At 35.1% G+C, this 20,486-nt stretch overlaps 3 protein-coding genes across 4 annotated transcripts; all 3 read left to right on the top strand.

Annotated features, from left to right (window-relative positions):
- The first annotated feature begins 4,662 nt into the window (after positions 1-4,662).
- LOC111491567 (protein DETOXIFICATION 56) lies at positions 4,663-6,332 on the top strand. Its single transcript, XM_023140530.1, has one exon. It carries the CDS (start codon positions 4,783-4,785, stop codon positions 6,244-6,246), a length of 1,464 nt encoding a protein of 487 aa, XP_022996298.1. The 5' UTR covers positions 4,663-4,782; the 3' UTR covers positions 6,247-6,332.
- A 1,933-nt stretch (positions 6,333-8,265) lies between these two features.
- LOC111491389 (ACT domain-containing protein ACR8-like) lies at positions 8,266-11,440 on the top strand. Of its 2 annotated transcripts, XM_023140306.1 has the most exons (7): positions 8,602-8,692; positions 9,010-9,148; positions 9,326-9,486; positions 9,598-9,665; positions 9,777-10,343; positions 10,437-10,541; positions 10,638-11,440. In XM_023140306.1, exons 3-7 carry the CDS (start codon positions 9,480-9,482, stop codon positions 11,004-11,006), a joined length of 1,116 nt encoding a protein of 371 aa, XP_022996074.1. In that variant the 5' UTR covers positions 8,602-8,692; positions 9,010-9,148; positions 9,326-9,479; the 3' UTR covers positions 11,007-11,440. The 2 variants fall into 2 exon arrangements, with proteins under 2 accessions (XP_022996073.1, XP_022996074.1); XM_023140305.1 differs by lacking the exon at positions 9,010-9,148 and having other exon boundaries at positions 8,266-8,692.
- A 4,811-nt stretch (positions 11,441-16,251) lies between these two features.
- On the top strand, positions 16,252-19,778 carry LOC111491132 (AT-hook motif nuclear-localized protein 1-like). The gene is made up of 5 exons (XM_023139898.1): positions 16,252-16,821; positions 17,421-17,488; positions 17,614-17,745; positions 18,985-19,146; positions 19,254-19,778. Exons 1-5 carry the CDS (start codon positions 16,431-16,433, stop codon positions 19,482-19,484), a joined length of 984 nt encoding a protein of 327 aa, XP_022995666.1. The 5' UTR covers positions 16,252-16,430; the 3' UTR covers positions 19,485-19,778.
- The last annotated feature ends 708 nt before the right edge of the window (positions 19,779-20,486 follow it).

Genomic DNA, 20,486 nt, shown 5'->3' with positions numbered 1-20,486 from the left:
GTCCTTATCCAAACCAAAAGTGGTGTAATAATTTGTAAAGTCCCCAAGTCCATGCCGCTAATGCGAGTCTTGATGCAAAACTCCCATCATTTGTGTTGACATACAAGTTCTAATCTTGTGGAATAAACCAAAACAAACAAATCATATTTTTAATAGGAAGGCCTTCACATGGGTACAATTAAGTGAAACCTAGATCATGAGAAAATGACAGAAAACACGTGCATCTAATGTCAACAGTTCAAGACCCACGTGATGCCTCTTCTTAAATGTTATTTTCTTTTATTACAAATTTAATCCCATCAACTCTCATTTTGGTAAATGACACACTATATTCATAATGGGTTAGCCTCATCCAATTTTCTGATATTTTATGTTTTTTTCTTTTTTCTTTATCCAATTAATACATGCGTTAAATCATTAGTTTTTAGTTTAACTAGTGTTTCACTTGATCTAACCAGAGAGCTTTTTGGATTCCTAAGTCAAAGTTTTCAATAATAATATAATTGAAAATTAGAAGGGTAGAATTAAAAAGATTTTATATAGTGGGAGGGAAAATGCATAATCTATACCGTAATTCATTTGAAAATAAGAATATACTCTTAAAACTTGGATTCTATACCAATTCAACCATTCGATTGAGATTAGCTTGTGTATCGAGATCTGAACTGTCCTTTAATTATTTTTCAAAACGGTAAATTTTACTTTATGAGAGTGATATCAAGGGTAAATTTTATTTTAGTTTTACATTAAACAATAGAGATTTGATGTCTTAAAAGCTTCGAAAAAAACTCTTGAAGGTAAGGAGGAAGTAACATTATCATTGGAATTAAACTAATTTATTGGAATTAAAAATTGAATAAGAGAAAATAGGGAAGTTTTGTTTTATGTGGATAAATGAGAAAATGCATATTGATGAAGTTGAAAAGCATGTTTTTAAAAATGTAAATTTGAAGTAATTGTTAATTTGACTTTTTGTTTGTATATAAATTTGGGAGACAGAGATGAGAAAGTGGTGGAGAAAATGTTTGTTATATTTAAAAAAAAAAAACAATTAATGAGTTTTGATTTGAATTAATACATCACGGAAATTTAATGGAGAAATTAAAGATGCAAAGAGAGAGAGAGATAAGATTGACACGTCATCGGCTCTACTTCCGCCTCATCACAAAGTCAAGCCACTTGTCACTACCCAGGCTTTAAATGTCATTTTTTATATTCTTAAATAAGTTGGGTCCACATACAAGTTTTGACACGTGTATTATCCCCCGCTTGTTTCGGGTCTATTTCTCGGTGACCGGAATCCCCACACAACTTTTTTCTTTTTTCTTTTTTCTTTTTAAATTATTATTATTATTATTTTTATTTTTTTAACGAGGCAGGCGGCTCGTTTACTTCATATGAAAGGGATATGTACGTATGTATGTATGTATGTATGTATGTATTAAAAAATGATATGAAATAACATTAGGTTATGAATGAGGAGGATGAAAATTAATTATTTAAAATAGAAGAAATTGATTAGATATGGATAAGTAGGGAGAAAAACAAAAGCAATGAAAAGGGGGGGGAGGGAGACGCAGGGTTTCCTGCTTAACCTAATAAAACTAATAACTTTATTTATTTATTTATTAATATTTTGGTGTCTGCAGAGTTACTTAAACTGATGCAGCACAAGATGCTTTGTGTCGGTCTCTCTCATCCTCCAATGCCTACCATTTACAGATTCTAAGCAAACACTGCTTTATTAATATCCCCTTTTCTTTTTCTCTCATTTAAACTACCATTAGGCTCATATTTATATTGAAATTCCTTCTGATTTGACTTTAAATTTTGTAAGTATAAAGAGAAGGGAACAATAATTAAAGAGGAAAGGTGTTTGTTTATTAAGGACAAAATGATTAGGTGATGTAGGGCAGCTTCCATTCTGTGATAAGGAAATGATGGCCACCCATTTGTTTAAATGAGTTTAAATTAAGTATGCTTTTGTACCTTACCTTACCTTACCTTACTAATCATGAAGCTGTTAGGTCTTGGTAAGAGTATAATGCAAATAACATAACTAACTATATAGCTTTGATTAATGATGAATGAAAAGTTGAAGTGTTCATATTAAATAATGAATAAACCGAAAACAGGGTTCAACAAGATGAAGGTGAAGGAAGGAAGGTGTGACAGCAATGATGAAAGTGAGACACGAATATTATAATTGTAAAAAGAAAACAGGGAATGGGATGGGTTTAGGGTTTATATTAAAATGATAATTATGGGGAGTGGATTGAAAGATGGAGGAAGGTGGGCATGTGAGAGGCAACAATAATAGTAATAAATAAATGCCAATATGCCTCGAATCTGGGATGCTTTCTGCTTCTTCACATTGGAGCTCAACAAACCCACATGATACTCTCAACCCTTCTCAGTTGACTCCACTCCTTATTCATTATCACGCTATTGTTGGGACTAACAAATATTATTGCTTTCATTTTGTTTATCAATACCCCAAACACCTCTCTTTACAATAACCAAATCCATGTTTATCCAATCTCCTTACATCTTTATTAAAGCTAAAAAGAGTACCCAAAATCCTAAATTAAGTTTTGCGTACATCTCCCATCTTGGGGGAGGCTTTAAAACTTTATAATATTATCAAATCAATTATATAATCATTTCATAGTTTAACTACCAAAGAAAGGAACTTTCATTAATTTATATTTATGTGTACTTTGGATTTGGGGGAGAAAATGGAAAATTATAAATTAAAGATTTGAAAAGGGAAAACTAATTTAATCCCTTCTCTGTAGGGACACCCAAAAAAGAAAAGAAACAACGACAATATTTGGAAATGTCATCAAAATCATTGTGTGTGTATGTCGGCTACTCTAAATTTATTACATCTAGAGAGAGAAAGACAGAGATCTTAAAGAAATGAACACACATTTATATATACTTATGAAAGTTTATATTTTTTTGGAGTGGAGATTTATTTTGATCATCAACAACATTCAAAATGTGGTCTACGTCTCATTCACATGATATGGAAATTTAAAGCGACAGATGTTTTTCGAATTGGGCTTGTCTTGAAAGCCCAATATTATTTGGGCTTTTACACTCCTCTTTTGAGTTCTCTTATCATGGCCCATGCCCCCTGTAATGCTGCCTTTATTGGTCTCGAATTTAATTTAATTTAAACACTAAAAAAAGCATGATGTTTGTCTCTACAAAATCTCATGCATAAATAAAAAAATGATTGGAAGTGTGTTGTCGTCCCAGCTTTCCATAAAGGCAGTGGATGCTTCTCACAAGAAACGAAAAATAACCCACATGGACCCCTTTTTTCATTATATTTCTTTTTTTTTTTTCACAAGAAAAGCATGATTGATTGTTTTAAAGGATATTATTTTCCAAAATTTTCTTTTGCCCTACATATTTATTATAATAAATTTATAGAATACTAATACAATTTTTTATATATATATTCAAGACTTCTAAAAAAAAGTAGATGATAAAATTAAAAAATAAAATAAAAGAATATTTATAGATTCAAATTTTAAAAATTAAAAATAAATAATGGTTAACTTTTCCTTGTAAAAAGGAGATTAATATGTGTAGTTATGGACCACTAGAATCAAAGGTAGGAATGATTGCACCAAATAAAACAATAAATTGAGGAATAATGCAAAAAAAAAAAATGTAACTCATTTTCTTGACATTAAACGTTTAAATTTGTATATTTAATAAAATGATATTTATTTGTCACACTATTAGCACGAATGATTTTTTTGTTAATAATGTAAGACGTAACTAAAAAAGAGTTTCACACGTGATCGTGATCGTTATTACAGAGAAGAAATGCCTTTTAAAATTAGGATAACTCCACCAAAGCTGCATGCATATATGCATATACTTTAGAGTTGCGTCTGTTAAAGGTGCATTCTTTTGTTTTTTTTTTTTTTACTTTAATTTGGCAATATCAAATTTTGTCTATAAACAAGATATTCCCTCCTTATTTTTATGAATTGGGTGCCTAATTTAGATCAAAAATACCAATCCAAATATTCTTCTCCAAAAATAAGTTTGAGGATAATAAACCAAAAGCCTTTTATATTGGCTTCGAATGTTTGCATTTCTCTTACATCATATGTTGCGTGAAGCAACCATTAATGTATATACATATAAAAGAATTTATCAAAAGCTCATTATTATTATTTGTATTATTTTCCTCAACCATCTCACCAATGATGATAATAATAATAAGAAGAAGAAGAAGAAGAAGAAGGATGGGTGAGTGGTGAATGATAAGGAAGAATAAAGAATTAGGTTAAGTGGGATTAATGGTGACAGAATGCATCACGCACTCAATATGGATAACCAAAGTGGAATGCCCTCTCACTCGATTAATTATTTATTGCTCTTCATTATTTTCTTTTAGATAAGCTTTCTACCATTTTTTTTATTTTTAATTTCTTTATTTAACCAAAAAAGTTATAAAGTTTCACTTTTATTTTTGAAAAAAAGAAAAAGAAAAGAATAAAGTTAAACTTACACTACTTTCAATCAATCAATAGTTTGGATTTTTCAGCTTTACCCAATTTAAATATTTAAGCATATTATTTATGAATTTATTAATTAAAAGGAAAACTGAGTTAAAACCACAGAATCCACCTCAAAATATTATCCAAAATTATATAAAATAAAATAAAAAATGTTTGAATGCATCTCATAAATATTCCTCCAACTCGACATGAACTCAATTTTGATTTTGAGTTGAGAAAATTGGAGTGAAACATGTCTGTATCTTCTTCAACCTTGGAATCAGGGCCGTTAACCTCTGCAACTACCAAACGGATTTCCCAAGATTTCACCAACGATATCATTTCCGAGCTGAAATTACAGAGAACCATCGCCCTTCCACTCATCGCTATGAACTTAACGTGGTTCGTTAAGATAACCATAACTACGGCGTTTCTCGGCCGCCTCGGCCAGCTTCCATTAGCCGGCGGAACACTGGGTTTTACCTTCGCTAACGTCACTGGTTTCTCCGTCTTGAATGGCCTCTGCGGCGCCATGGAACCCATTTGCGGCCAAGCTTTCGGTGCTAAGAACTTCAAACTCCTCCATAAGACGCTCCTCATGTCCATTTTTCTCTTACTCCTTGCTACAATTCCAATTTCATTCCTCTGGCTCAACGTCGACTCAATTTTGATCCGTTTCGGTCAAGAGAAGGACATTTCCCTCGCCGCTAAGTCCTACCTCCTCTACCTTCTCCCCGATTTGGTCGTCACTTCATTCCTCTGTCCATTAAAATCGTATCTCAGTTCGAAAACTGAAACACTCCCGATCATGATAAGCTCGTCCATGGCTCTGGCTCTTCACATACCCATCAACATTTTTCTGGCCAAATCCAAGGGGTTAATTGGGGTTTCAATGGCGATCTGGGTAACCGATTTCGTCGCAATGATTTCGCTCGCGGTGTACGTTTTGGTGAAAGAGAGGAATCGCGAAGGTGGATGGTTCGATCAAACGGTTGGAGATTGGATTCGATTGGCTAAACTGTCAGGACCGTGCTGCTTAACCACCTGCCTCGAATGGTGGTGCTACGAGATTCTGATCCTTCTCACGGGCCGTCTTCCCAACGCCAAACAAGCCGTGGGGACCATAGCCATCGTTTTAAACTTCGACTATTTGCTTTTTGCCGTTATGCTCTCGCTAGCCACATGCACGTCCGCCCGCGTCTCAAACGAGCTAGGCGCCAATCGTGCAACGCAAGCGCGTAGGTCGGCCGGGGTGTCGGTGGTGGCGAGTGTGGGGTTTGGATTGGTGGGGGCGGCGACGATGGTGGCGGCGAGAGGGGAATGGGGGAAGATTTTCAGTAAGGATGAAGGGACTCTGAGAATGGTGAAGAAGATGCTGGTTTTGATGGCAGCGATTGAGGTAGTGAACTATCCGTTAGCGGTTTGTGGAGGGATTGTGAGGGGGATAGGGAGGCCATTGATGGGACTGTGCGCGAATCTTGGAGGATTCTATGGGGTGGCGTTGCCTTTGGGATTGATTTTGGGGTTTAAAGTTGGGGCTGGGCTTGGTGGGTTGTTGATGGGGTTTTTGGTTGGGGTGTTTGGGTGTTTGGGTTCGCTATTGGTGTTTGTCTGGAGGATTGATTGGGAGAAGGAGGGTTTGAAAGCGAGTGCCATGGCAAGTGGCCAAGCTATTGGGGAGGTTGTTGTTGTGGCTGATGTTGATGTAAAAATGTGATGCCATTTTGAGGGGCACACTGTTTCAACATATTGCCTTTTCTTCTGTTGCATTACAAATGTGAGGCTATTTTATTTTGGAATTAATTTCCCATCTGAACTCAAAATGAAAGAAATTTAAGTAAGCTGTGGGTTCAATTATTGGTTACAAATATTTGGGGCGAAAGAAAGAAGGTTGCCTGCCTTTGGGCCCAGACCCAAGTTTGGTTGCTTCTTCGCGTATAGGGTTGCAAGGCTCTATGGGCTGCCTAAATGAGGAGGCCCAAATTGAAAGAATAGCAAAAGAATAACTTGAACCTCAAAAGGAAATGAATGTCCGTTGCCCACCTTGTAGCCATTAAATTGACTTGTTCTTCCTCGCGAAATAAAATTGAATGGGTACAGCTACACCCAATCCTCATGCACTATTTAACCATTCAATATTGTTTCCTACATTACTAAATCAAAACACACATAATTTATTGTGATTGTAAATTCGTAAATAAGCTCCAACGATGTTTGACCACGTGAGACAGAGACACAGACGAAAACACGGTGAGAGTGTATTGTGGAGAAATCTGCGGCGCTGCTGTACAAGATCCGAACCCGAATCCATCGTCCTCTATTTTAGGGTTATTTATTTATTTATTTAAATAAAAAAAGAGCGGGAAACCCCACACTAATTCATTTTCAAAACACGAACGAAGAAAACCTCGAGGGGCCCAAAATGGTGAGATTTGGATAATTGGATTTCACATTTATTAAAGATATATATATTAGTTGAAGTCTTGAAGACGACTATAAGACGACACCGTGTCATCTTCTCCGGACGCATAAATCATAACGACTGTGCTTGTTTTCGTTATTCTTATTTGGAATGGAAACGCACTTGACAACTCAGCCGCGAAATTAAAGGACCTCCAACCCCGCCTTTTTTTATTATTTATTATTATTAAATACCAACCGGAATGGGCGGCGCTCCGTAACGGAGATACACACATTTAATACAAATTCTAAATTCACGGCAGTTACTTTTCCCCGTTTTTTTTTTTTGCTTTCGTGGCCGGAGTCCCCACGAACAGGGAAACGTGTTTCCCGTGGTGCATGCCACGTGGATAGTGACTGCACAGAACACGTCGGATGCTAAGCGTGCCGCTTAGGAGAGTGATGCGACGGCTACGTCAGCGAGATGAGTTGTGATTCTTCCGTCAAGCGAATTAAAAGCTGCCACGTTGGCGAAGAAAGCATGTGAGGGAGATTTACGAAGCTACCCTCGTTTTGGAGTGGGATTTGGAATAATAATGTTGATTAATTTTCGGGGTTCCCCTGATCTTATTCCTTGTTTGGGAGGAGATCCCTTTTCAATTCTAATTGCCACGTCACAGTATCATCTTCCAAATATTTAAAAACTTCAACTTTCCAAACGTGATTTTTTCCCATTATTTAAAACAAATGTCCATATACGTATATTTTTTAAAAGATAATTCTTACCTTTTTTATTTGTAAATTAATTAATTTTTGTTGGGAGAATAAATAAAACCGAGGCCAGGAACACGACAACATGCGAGGGGAAAAGAAAGGCGGTGTTGTCACGTGTGAACGTCATTATTCCGGTCGCCAAATCCATTCCCTACTTAATTAGCAAGCTAAGGCCGGTTTTGAAGGGAGCAGCGGGGACCACTTCGCACCACCACGTTCACGTCCTCAAATCCGCGCCATTTCTTATTTCGGTAGCTTACCTAATCCCTCCCCCCCTCCCTTTTAGTCAACTGCAAGCAAACACATCCCTAATTTAATCCCACGTGGCGTCCTACCTGGAGTCTCTCTCCGTTCCTACTGGGCTTAGTACACGTGTCACGTTTCTGGTTGACCCATTTTTACTTGGTCGGGAAACAGAGTGGTCCCGTGCGGCGAGTGGGAGAATTAAAATGCGAGTGCCGCGGGAAGTTATTCGGTGCAGCGATACTCACGCCTTCGACGTGTGAGCCCCCAGCCGATATATTTTTATTAAAAAAGGGAAAATAATAAATTAGTTGTAAATATAAGTGCGACCTTCCTAGAGCCTAAGAGTCAAGACCAAGGCGTGCTTTGTGCTCGGAACAGAGAGAATACTAACTCTTCTTCAGAAAGAGAGTAACAGTGAGATAACCGATAGATTCCCGACTACCGGCGACTTCGCCCGTTCTCTATGGTGCTTCAGTCCTCCGTCTGGAACTACTTAATCCAACGGAAGTTTCGAGGATAACGCCATTTTTGGTTTTGCCTTCGCATTCGCTCGCCGATTAAGATCTCTGTTTTCCCTGCTGCCTCTGGAGATTTTCTCGTCAGGATTTCGGTGTTTAGAGTGCTTTAATTGCCTCTCTGTATCCTAGTTTACGGTCAGAATTGGAAGTTAGTATGGTGGAGATGGAGTGGCCTGGGAGTCTTGATGAATACTCGAAGCTCATCAATCGGATGAACATTCCCAGGTTTGGTTCTTCAATCTCTTGCGGTCTCTCTTTCCTACGGTGTCAATCGCTTCTAATCGTTCACTTTACTGCTATTCTTCTTCTGCAATATCATGATTTTCTGGTCTACAGTTGGCTAAGTTTGCTGTAGTTTGATCATTCTATCGGATTTTTCTCCCTATAATTTCTTTTTCTTCGATCTATTAGGTTTTAGTTTTAATTAGTTTACGATTTGCAAATCCTTGGGTTCCCATATCGGGGAACAGTGTTTGCTTATTTTAATCACCGCAATCTTCTCTTTCCTTTTCTGAGAAATTTCTTTCCCCACACGTTTTCAGATTCCTTCCGACTCCGATCTCTGCGTCCACACGCTTTCAAATAAGAAGAGATTTGAAATTACCGACCGGAATTTCTTCCTTATATTTTTCAAAATTTTTCTAGAATATCTTGAAGGTCCCTCGTTTAAACATAAAACCGGTCTGCATCAAGTCTTTATAATTTTATGGTTTGTTTGACTATGTCTAGCGGCATCATTCAACCATCTTTACCGGGACTTTTCTGAGACCCATGTGGCTTCTTATTTTGAAATTTCAAAGCTACTAGAAAAAGTAATTAAACTTGACGTAACTTGACCTTTTGCGTCCTCTTTTGTAGGGTGGTGATCGACAATGCCGTTTGCGAAACCGCGACTCTGGTCAAGGTCGACAGTGCTAGAAGGCATGGAATCCTCCTGGAAGCTGTACAAGTGTTAACCGACTTGAACCTTTCAATTCAGAAAGCTTACATTTCTTCAGATGGAATATGGTTCATGGATGGTAAGCTTATCTGTCTTTTTCTCGTAAACAGCATTTAATGCGAATTGCTAATTAGGAGGCATTTTATTCCATTTTTTGTTATGAATTTCCTTATATTAAATTTTCTTGCAGTTTTTCATGTGACTGATCTTGATGGAAATAAATTAATCGACGAGGGCGTTATTAGCTACCTTGAGAAGGTAATTATAATGGCCTTCATACACCAATTAAATCAATTATAATCATTCTGTGAATGCTTCGCTTTCCATTTTCGTTTTGCAACTTATTTGACTTGTGGGATTGTCTTACAGTCACTTGCAACGATTCACTGTGGAAAACCTGCCGCCTCAACTGACTTGACGGCCTTGGAGCTAACCGGGACAGACCGTGTTGGTCTTCTTTCCGAGGTGTTTGCAGTCTTGGCTGAGCTTGAATGTGATGTTGTTGAAGCCAAAGTGTGGACCCACAATGGCCGAATAGCTTCATTAATATATGTCAAGGACTGTAATTCTGGTTCTCCTATCAAAGACTCCCTGAAAATAGACACTATTGTTGGACGTTTGAGGAATGTTCTAAAAGGGCAAGATGACATTCTATATGCCAAGACTTCAGTCTCTATGACAGTCACCCATACTGAAAGAAGGTTGCACCAAATGATGTTTGCTGATCGCGACTATGAAAGGAAGCCTGTCTTACAGCATAGTGATGATTCTCCTGTGGTGACAGTGCAGAATTGGGTGGAAAGAGGTTACTCTGTTGTGAATGTCCAGTGTAAAGATCGAATGAAGCTATTGTTCGACGTCGTTTGCACGTTGACAGACATGGATTATGTAGTTTTTCATGGCACCATCACTACAGCAAAGGATATAGCATATCTGGTAAATGTTTTCCCTACTTCTTGGGTTCGTATTCTTTCATGTGATGGCTCAACTGTCTTGTTGTTGACAGCATCTGTCCTTCATTTTCATCAGGAACTTTACATCCGACACACTGATGGTACCCCAATTAGTTCCGAGGCTGAAAGGCAGCGTGTTATCCAATGCTTACAAGCTTCCGTAGAGAGAAGAACATCACAGGTACATGACATATTTAAACGTGTAATTAATCAAATGCCTAGATGCATTATCCAATTCTTGCAGACATTAACTGTTTAGGATATTGGTTCACAACAGGGTGTGAGATTGGAGTTGCGCACAACCGACAGGCCATGTCTCTTAGCAGATGTGACGAGAACGTTCAGAGAGAATGGCTTAAACGTCACAAGAGCAGAGGTATCCACTTCAGCGGATGTAGCTCTAAACCTCTTCTACGTAACCGATGCACTGGGGAATGCAGCAGATGTGAAAACCATCAACTCCGTCCGGGAGAAAATCGGGTTGAGTTGCTTGAAAGTGAAGGAACTGCCATTGATTTCGCAACAAAAGACAGAAGGGGAAGAGCAGGGTGTGGGTGTTGGTGGGACCGTTTTGTTATCTCTTGGGAGCATATTGAGAAGGAACCTCTACAACTTGGGATTGATCAGGTCGTACTCGCAGGCATAGAGAGCATCAAAAGGAAAAGGAAAAAAAAAAAAAAAACCAATTGAGTTATTCAAGATTTGTCCATATGTCTGCTTTTCTTTGCTTTGGTATATTCTTTGCTTGAACTATGAGCATCATATAGTGTACAGAAAAGAATCAAAATTTGAAAGAAAGAAAGAAAAAGGGTGGGTACTTTGTTGATCGTAGTCTAGTAGTTGGTATAAGTTGGTTTGGTGGGTGGAATTATTTGACACACATAAGTGGGGAAGAGAACATGTTGAAAAGAAGGTGATGGGTAAAAGAGTAGTGTTTATTATAGGTCTGCTGCTAGCTGCTGGAAGACATGTTAGGTGAGGAAGGTAGGAGAAGAAGATAGGATTCACAGCTTAACACATTGTACATAACAAACACCCTTTTTCAAGTACTTTAAATTTATGTTTGACTTTTTTTCTTTTTTTCTTTTTTCCCACATGGCGTTGTTTGTATTTAATTAAAATTAGGCCATAATCTTGTCTTTCAGCAATTAAAAGTGGTCAAAAGATGCTAAAGATTAAGCGAATGCGTAGGGCAAGGGAGACGGCTAATTGTCGTTACTGTCTTGTCTTTTCTACTCTTGTCTTGAAGAAAGGGGAAAACAATAGTAGAGCCGACATGTATGTAAGCAGGTTGTGTTCTATAATTGCACTCAAATTAAAGCTAATACGAACAGCACTGTCAAATCCATCTCATTTTGAAGAATTTCAAGATCCCATATGAACACACCGAAAGAAGGTAATCTTGAGTTGACTTCACAAGTCCAAAGAGAAAGAAAACAAGATCATTGTTTGTGAGTGGTGGTCCAAATCAGTGGGTTGTTTAGTGTTACAGGAAAAAGGCCAAAGCCTTCATCAGGCATCGGCGTGGCATGAAAAATTCCGGCGGCCGGCGAGTGAGTGCCCAAAACTGCCTTTTTTTTTTTTTTTTTTTCCTCAAAACGAACAAACAAACAAAAAGAATTAGAAGGAGGTCGAGAATCAGAAGCACCAATGTGAGCCCCCTGTTGTTTTCTTTATCCCACGGGACCCAGAGGCTCTGCTTTAGTAACACGTTCTTTTTAACTAAACTTCAAAATTGAAAATTTTATTTCTTTCCTTCTTTCTTTCACCCATTTAATTTGCCTTTTACTAGTTTCGAACTTCAACTTTGGTGTTGCTCCATTTCCCACTTCCCTTTTTAATTCAGCATGAGATTCTGCTGCTCTAAAAATGGGCTGCAAAAATTAAACAATAAAAATACCTTTTCTGATGCTCAAAAAATGGATATTGCCTTCATACCTTCATAAAAATGATCCTTCTCATAACCCACAAGATAAGTTTCTTAATATATAATAAGCTCCAGATGAATCCAAGTACATAGGCATGCATACACTGAACCTAACAAGAAAACGACACAAAATAAGTTCAGGGTTATCTAATTAAGATGTGGTTGGAAGACAAGTTTTGACCCTAAAGTGTGGTCTATTCTTTCATTATATTAATTGGGTTTGAATGGAAGAATCTTCTAAACTGTGCTCTTCAGAAAAAACGCTTTGTTTTGTTTTATTTTAATTCATATGGAATTTTATGTGTTCCCACAACTTTACATATAGCCTCACTTCGGGTTCTTAGGCCAACTTGTTTTAAGGTTTACAACGATTTATTGAAACTTTTTGATAACCTCAAGTTTCAAACATACCATGCTAATTTGTAAATGCATCCACACGCACGTTATATATATATATATATATCTAAAATATACTCTTTTGAGCTAATTACAAGTTAATTGGGCCGGAAACCCATGGGCTAAATTTGTAAAGCCCATAATTTCGGTCGTTTTTGCAATTGATAATGACTGCAAATAAAATAAAATAACAATCAATTTATATTAATTACTCTACGAGATATTGGTATTATATAACCTTGAAATAAACCATCAATTGTCGAAGCACCACTGAATTTTTTTATAAAAAAGATTAGCTAAATTAATTAAGATTTTTAAAGTAATGATTTTCTGTATCATAAAGAAGGTTTTTCCACTAAATTAATTAGGTGGGTTTCTGAAATAAAATTAAAATATATGTTAGGTAGGATTATCAATCAATAGCAGAAATGGGAAAAAGTTTATCGCTTATCTACCCGCCATTAATGGTTACACAAAAAACCAAAAATTTAGAAAATAAATATTTTTTTTTATTTATTGTTTTTTCTATTTTTAAATAATTGTTTTCAAAAATAAAAGAGAAACTTCCCATTTTTGTTAATATTTGTACTCATTAGATTAAATCTGTGATGCTCTAAAATCACATAATTTTGAATATTCATTTTTAAGAAAATTATTTGAGACTTTTTTATCTTTTGAAAAGAAAACTTCCGAGATAAAAACAAAAATGATTATCATGTTTATTTATTTTAATTAAATAAGAAGGAAAAAGAAAGGAAAGATGATTATTAAAACATTTTTGTGTATAAAAAAACAAGAAATAAAACATAGAGTGAGAAACAAGAAATAGAATATAATAACACTACCAAAACATATTAATGATGTTATATAAATATTAATAAAATAATATCTATTGTTCTTATCTAAACCCACTTTATTTCAAATTTCTTATATTTTTTTATTAATATTATTTTATTGTGTATGGGGATTTTACTTTTATCTTTATCTTGAAAACAACTTGGAAATTATTATTATTATTATTATTATTATTATTAATATTTTCAGAAAAGATATTAAAAAACCCGATATTTTTTTCTTATAATTTATTTGTGTTCATATATATTTGGTCAATGGTGTGGTTCCATTATAAAAATATTTTTATTATATACTTGAAATTGGATTTCTCCCATCTCTAAACGAATTTAAAAAATAATTTTAGGAAACATTAAAATAATTAGTGGGGCATAAAGATTGGTGAGGTTGCACTATGGGGGTTTGGGTGGCTACAAGTGGTCTTTCTTTCTTTATTTTAAAATAAATATGGTTATTAGTGATTATACTTTTTAATTTACGCCACAAATTTTGCTCTTTATTTAAATTCTTTTATTAAGTAAACGTTGCGTTTTATTAAAACGACTTTATTATATATAATTGATATTCAATTATTTTAATTGCTTCATACCCACTTTTCTCGTAATGGAAAATGAGAAAAAATAAATTAGTCGGGGATAGAATTATCTTCCCATCCTTATTCTACCTCGCTCTATTTAATATAAATATATATTTTACTATAATAAAAAATAAATTAGTTTATTTTAGGACTCTAATATATAAACTAAATATTTTAATGATTAAAAATAACATTGTAATATTTAAATTTGAATTTTTAAAAATTATGCTACTAGATTTTTTTACTGTGAAAAATAAATTTTTTTAAATATAAACCCAACCTAATCCCAACAAAAATAAATAGGAAAATGTGTGGAGATGGGATGAAGAAGGCTTCCTTGTGTCTATCCTGTGGACATCTTTATTTATTAATCATGGTTGCATATAAATAAATATACATATGAACAAAAAAAAAAAAAAAAACCTTAGGTAAGTTTCAATATTAGAAAAGTTAAATTTTTATAAATATAATAAGAAGATGTATAAATTTTAATATTAGGTACCATTAGCATAAAATTTGAAACCCATGGATTTTGTTAAAGTTATAAATTATAAGATGAATTTTATACCGAGTCAAGCACATTTGAGAGATCCAAACATTTAATTACATGTATTAACTAATTTCTAATGTGTTCCTATTTTTTTAAGCTGTGATTTATATACCAAAAATCTTGTTTATCGTATAAAGTTTTTGTATGGATGGTTTTATATTTTAAAAAATGGTTTCATTATACTTTATTAATAAATAAATTTTAATGCAGTATAAATGAGATTTAAATTAAAATTTAGGGAACAAAAACAATTTTTTTTTTAAAAGATTGTGATGGGTATGAAATAGGTGTCGGTCCATATTTTTTTAAAAGGCGACAAAACTCATATATATATATATATTATATATATCTAAGGAAAACATTTATGCTTCCCTCCACCGTGAAATATATTTTTCTTTTCTTAAATTTAAATAAAAGTCATATTTATTTTCTTATTATTTCCTATTTCTATTATTTTGTTTCTTATCATTTCATATTATATTATAGTATAAATATTTTAAGTTTACTTTTAGAACTAAGGTTCATTCTTTATATTTTAAATTTTTTAATAACCCTGTTTACACCATCAAATATTTAAAATAATTTTAATTTAGAGGGTAAATAGTGTGTTTAACCCTTTTAATTTTACTAAATAACTCATTAATTTACATTAAAAATATTTCCAAATTTTGCACATAAAAATAAATCAACTAAATAAATAGTTCAGAAAAACATAAACAAAATGTTAGATTCAATAGCAGATAAAATTTTTAAATTCATCTTCATTTTTTAAAAATAAGAAGAAGAGAGAATAATGTTTTAACTTAAATGAGATTTTTACACCTGGATGAAAATAAAACATTTAAAAATGTAAAATTGTAAGGAGAAAAGAATTCCTTCGGCTTTGCCAACCTCATATTTACTTTTCCCTTTACCCACACAATATATTATTATAATAATCTCTTTAAAATTATTATATAATATTATTTATAAATTGATAATTATTATGCATTGGTTCTGTAGAAAAAGTAGACCTGTTATTATTAATATTATTCTTTTAAATTGCTAATTATTATTATTGGTATTAAAAAAAAATGAGGCACCCACTTTTGAAAAATCAAATACATTTTATATTATTATTTCTGTGCCGGATTCCCAACCATACTCAATTGCCATTTTTTAAGAAATAAAAAAATAAATAGCTAAGAAAATTGTTGATTATGGCCATAATTCAATATTCTTTTTACTTAATATTTTGAATCTAAATTTGGGAGTCTCTGGTAAAGTTAAGTAAGGCCGCCAATTATCTAAACTGCAGAAAACAAGGTTTCATTATGTGAGCATTTCCCCGTTCATGTCAGAAGCTAAGTCTTTTATTTTATTTTTTTAATTTTTCCTTCATATTTCTTAAATCTTTTTCCATTTTCTGAAAAAAGAAGGTTTTTTTCCCCCTTAAAATAGATCAGCAAGCTTTGGGCCTTGTGTTGAGCTTAACTGTTTGGTTGTAGCAAACAGTTGTTTTTAAGTTTTTGCAGGTAATATAAACATTATAATCTCACTGTATAAACTCCTTTTCTTTCTCATAATTTTCCATGCTTTTTTTTTTTTTTTTTTTTTTTCCGTTTCATTTTTCTGGGTTTTGATTTTGAAGTGGATTCTTCTTCTTTTCTCATGTTAGTTTGAAAATTAGTGAATGAAAAATGAGTTTTGATAAATAGGTGAAGGAAATATTTGTTGGGTGTTTTTCCTCTTTTTTTTTTTTTCTTTTTTTTTTCTTTCTTTTTAAGTAATGGAGGGAAGAGATGATGGTGCAAGTAGTGGAGTTACTGTTGTGGGATCAGATGCTCCATCGGAGTATCAAATAGCTCCCAGAACCACTGATAACCCACCGCAGACCGGTGGATCAACGCCATCTGCGGCGGAGGCGGCCGCTTCTCAACCAGCTTCGACTCCGTCGGCCTCGGCTCCGCTGCCCACGGCGGCCTCCTCAGTTCCGGGAAAGAAGAAAAGAGGGCGGCCGAGAAAATATGGACCCGATGGCTCTGTCAGTATGGCTCTGTCTCCGAAGCCAATATCATCATCGGTGCCGCCGCCGGTGATTGACTTCTCGACGGAGAAGAAGGGGAAAGTGCGGCCGGCGAGCGCTGTGAGCAAAAGAAAGTTCGAAGTGGATAATTTAGGTAATGGGGATTTACTGATTTAATCAACCTGTCTAAAGTTGAGGGATTTTTCTGCTCCTGTAACTTCCTTTTTTTTTTTTTTTTTCCGATAGAGCTTGGTTTTGGTTCTTCGATGGAATGATTCGGATGTTTTGGGACCTGGGTTTCAGAGAGAGATGGTTGGATTTGAGATTATTACTTAGTGATAGTGTGTGAATCTTTTTTCTTGCTGGGTGGATGTGGGTCCTCTGTTTGGATTCTTTGATTAAGTTCTCGAAGCATATTGTTGTTCGGATTCTGAAAAATATAGAGAGCTTTGTATATTGGTCTGAGAATGGCGGAATCTTGTTGTTTGAACTCTCTCTCCCTGTCTCTCATTTTGACTATTTTCTAATCCTGAACCTCACGATTGATTCACTTACAGAAAAGGGTATGTTCATTTGTTTTGTTCTGATTTGATTTTCATTTCTTAGCAGTTGAATGACTCCATGATCTTTCATTATCTTCAAATGTTTCTGCATGGACTTGGCTTTGTAAAGAGTGTTTTCATGTTGCTCTGTTCAACTTACTTTTGATTTGTAGTTGGGTTTTGATGTTGTGTCGGAATCTGACACTCTCAGGTGACTGGGTTCCATGTTCTGTTGGTGCAAATTTTACACCTCATATCATCACTGTCAACACAGGCGAGGTACAATGTACGAAAACTTACATTGTTCTAATAAGCTGGGCTAAAAACCTCCATAAGACAACTTTTCTTTCTTCTTTTTGAATTACAACTTTCAATTTCTTGATTAAGTTTTTGCACTTACCTAGGATGTCACAATGAAGATAATATCCTTTTCTCAGCAAGGGCCTCGAGCTATATGTATTTTGTCTGCAAACGGTGTGATCTCAAGTGTCACTCTTCGTCAGCCTGACTCCTCTGGAGGAACACTAACATATGAGGTGATGCATTTATTTTGGGCTCCTACAATGCTATATTACTGATCAAACAATGCATGCTTTTAGGATTCAGTACCATAACATCCCAATAATTGTTCACCTACAGAATATCGGAATTCAAATTTGAATACAATCTCTTATATGTGCTGACATCTCTGTATGAAGCTGTTTATATTAATTATGACTCATAAATTCTAAAGTTCAATATTATGAAGTGTCTGTGTAACTGCACGGCTCGAGTTGGAAGAAATAATGAAGAGCTATCTAGTTGTGGTCGGTGTGCAGGTCAAAGAGAGGATGCCTTTACCCAACACGCAAGACGGGAACAGTAGAATACATGTTGGGCGTCCAAGCGTGATGTTAGTAAGGTAATGTTCAAAATAGGAAAGACTTGGTCTTACAAGAAAAGTAGACTACTTCGCATTCTTTATAAGGGTGTGGAAACCTCTCCCTATATGCATTTTAAAAACATTGAGAGAAAGTTCGAAAGAAAAAGCCCAAATATAACAATATCTGCTAGCGGTGGACTTTGGGTTGTTAACGTTTCCTTTTCTTGTAAGACCAAATCTTTCCTATTCTGAACATTACCTTCCTAACATTGCACTTGGATGTCAACATGTATTCTTCTGTTCCCGTCTTGCTTGTTGGGTAAAGGCATCCACACACCGACCACAACTAGATAGCTCTATCAACTTCTGTCGTTAGTACGCCTTCCAAGTATCGTCCATCTTGAATTATCACTTTTATTTCTCACTCAGAAGCTTCATTTAACATTTCATGTAGTGTAGCTAAATGTGACTTCACTGCTTTCTTTTTTCAACCTAGTATCTTTTATCTGTTCGATTATGTTTGTGACATTCAACTCGAGCCGTGCAGTTACACTGTAACAAGCCACGCCAATCCTGTGAGAGTTCGCTGGATGTCTGAATGTTTTTTCACATGCTATAGGCTGTAAAAAACTTCGTTATGGTTAAAGTTTGTAGGAAAGACACTCAATTCATATAGAATTAGTTCATTTCAAGCATTGATTAAGTATAGCAAAATCAATTTTCTGGTAAATCTTTGATTACAAGCTTCCATTTCGCTATTTTCAAACCAGTCCAGCATTCCATAATTATTATTTTTCAAGTAATGCTGAATATTCTTTCCATACTTGGCAAAAATTCTCTCTGTTATCGATTAATTAACTTCATATCGAGCAAGTTCCTCTCACGTAGGATGTCGATTCTTTTTTGTTCACAGGGTCGCTTCGAAATACTGTCCTTGTCTGGCTCATTCATGCCTAGTGATAATGGAGGAACTCGAGGTAGATCTGGTGGAATGAGTGTTTCCTTAGCAAGTCCAGACGGGCGTGTCGTAGGTGGCGGAGTAGCTGGTCTATTAGTAGCTGCAAGTCCTGTTCAGGTATCTTATTTCTGTTTCCTTCCCCATTACCAATAAGATCTGTTATCTCATTGCAATTTCTTTCCAAATCTGAGCAATGGAAACTAAGATTTTCTCTGCAAAAATAGGTTGTTGTAGGGAGTTTTCTATCTGGAAATCAACAAGAGCAGAAACCAAAAAAGCCAAAACAAGATACTATTTCAACGCCCTCACCAACCGCTGCCATTCCGATATCTTGTGTCGATCCTAAGTCCAACCTTTCCCCTTCGAGCTCCTTTCGTGGTGATAACTGGTCGATGCTGCCAAATGATTCCAGGAATAAGCCAACTGATATCAATGTACCCCTACCCAGTGCTTGATCTTGACCTCCATAGCTTATAGTGGAAGTCTCCCTCTCCCATTTGCCATCATCAAACATCTAGTTGGTGGATTTCACATCTTGGTTCAAGGTCTCTGTAACTTACCACTGTACTTCCTATGTAGAATTTCATACCCCCACTGCCCTGTTCATCCTTCTCAGTTAGCTTTTCACTTGGTAGAGTAGCTAAGAGCTCCCCGACGCAACCGCGTCGAGTAGAATAGTTTGATGTAATGGGAATACATTCGCTTTACTTCATATCAATGGATTGTGATTTTATGCTTACTTCTTTTCATCCATGATTGTCATAGTTTTCATCAAATGTTTGTGTCTGCTGCTTGGATTCATTAGATTTAGATTAAAGTCCAGAGGATGTGTTTGGTTTGACAGGTAAGGGTTAAGTGAAAGGAACCTTAAAATAAACAAAAAAAACCAATCCATCAGCTGTTAAGGATCAGATTAGAAGTTAATTCCCAAATAATAGCAAAAATTGAAGTCAACTACCATCAGCGTCATACATGTATATGTATATGTATTAATGATTAGGTCAATGTAATTACGTAATTTGCTTAAACTAATCAGATCAGTATATAAAGCTTGCTTAAGCAGTCATGAAAGTACAGTGAATCAAGAGAAGTTTTTAGTTTGATTTGATAGATTTTGTTGAGAAGATTGATGGTGACTTAAAAAAGTTCCCTATTATTTCTTCTGTTGCTTGAAATAATATTTATGTTTGTATTTTGGGTAACCAACCCCCAACCCAACATTGGCCAAAGTTTTATCTAAAAGTCAAAGTTGGGCCTAAATCAAATCTTGAATCACTCATTTTAGTGGGTTAGCTCATCTACACCATGTAATTGCTCGATACATTGTAACGTCTTTCTCAAATTAGTTCTAGAAAAAGAAGAGAACAATTGTTTGAATGCTCTCGAAGTTCTATGTTTGAGGGGAGAAAACGGTTCTCTTTTAACTTCCCATCTCCATATTTCTCCGAAGAACCCCC

The sequence above is a fragment of the Cucurbita maxima genome, unplaced genomic scaffold, assembly GCF_002738345.1.
Source record: "Cucurbita maxima cultivar Rimu unplaced genomic scaffold, Cmax_1.0 Cma_Scf00016, whole genome shotgun sequence".
NCBI classification, from domain to species: Eukaryota; Viridiplantae; Streptophyta; class Magnoliopsida; order Cucurbitales; family Cucurbitaceae; genus Cucurbita; species Cucurbita maxima.
Note: the sequence above shows the minus strand (reverse complement) of the source record. Positions and strands in the feature narration are given on the sequence as shown.

Bases quoted from the DNA above. Each gene is read 5' to 3' on its own strand.
- LOC111491567 (XM_023140530.1), top strand. From the start codon at position 4,783: ATGTCTGTATCTTCTTCAACCTTGGAATCAGGGCCGTTAACCTCTGCA.
- LOC111491132 (XM_023139898.1), top strand. From the start codon at position 16,431: ATGGAGGGAAGAGATGATGGTGCAAGTAGTGGAGTTACTGTTGTGGGA. The intron at 17,746-18,984 runs GTGATGCATTTA...TTTTGTTCACAG, and splicing joins GAGGAACACTAACATATGAG to GGTCGCTTCGAAATACTGTC. The intron at 19,147-19,253 runs GTATCTTATTTC...CTGCAAAAATAG, and splicing joins TAGCTGCAAGTCCTGTTCAG to GTTGTTGTAGGGAGTTTTCT.
- LOC111491389 (XM_023140305.1), top strand. From the start codon at position 8,622: ATGGTGGAGATGGAGTGGCCTGGGAGTCTTGATGAATACTCGAAGCTC. The intron at 8,693-9,325 runs GTTTGGTTCTTC...CCTCTTTTGTAG, and splicing joins AATCGGATGAACATTCCCAG to GGTGGTGATCGACAATGCCG. The intron at 9,487-9,597 runs GTAAGCTTATCT...ATTTTCTTGCAG, and splicing joins TGGAATATGGTTCATGGATG to TTTTTCATGTGACTGATCTT.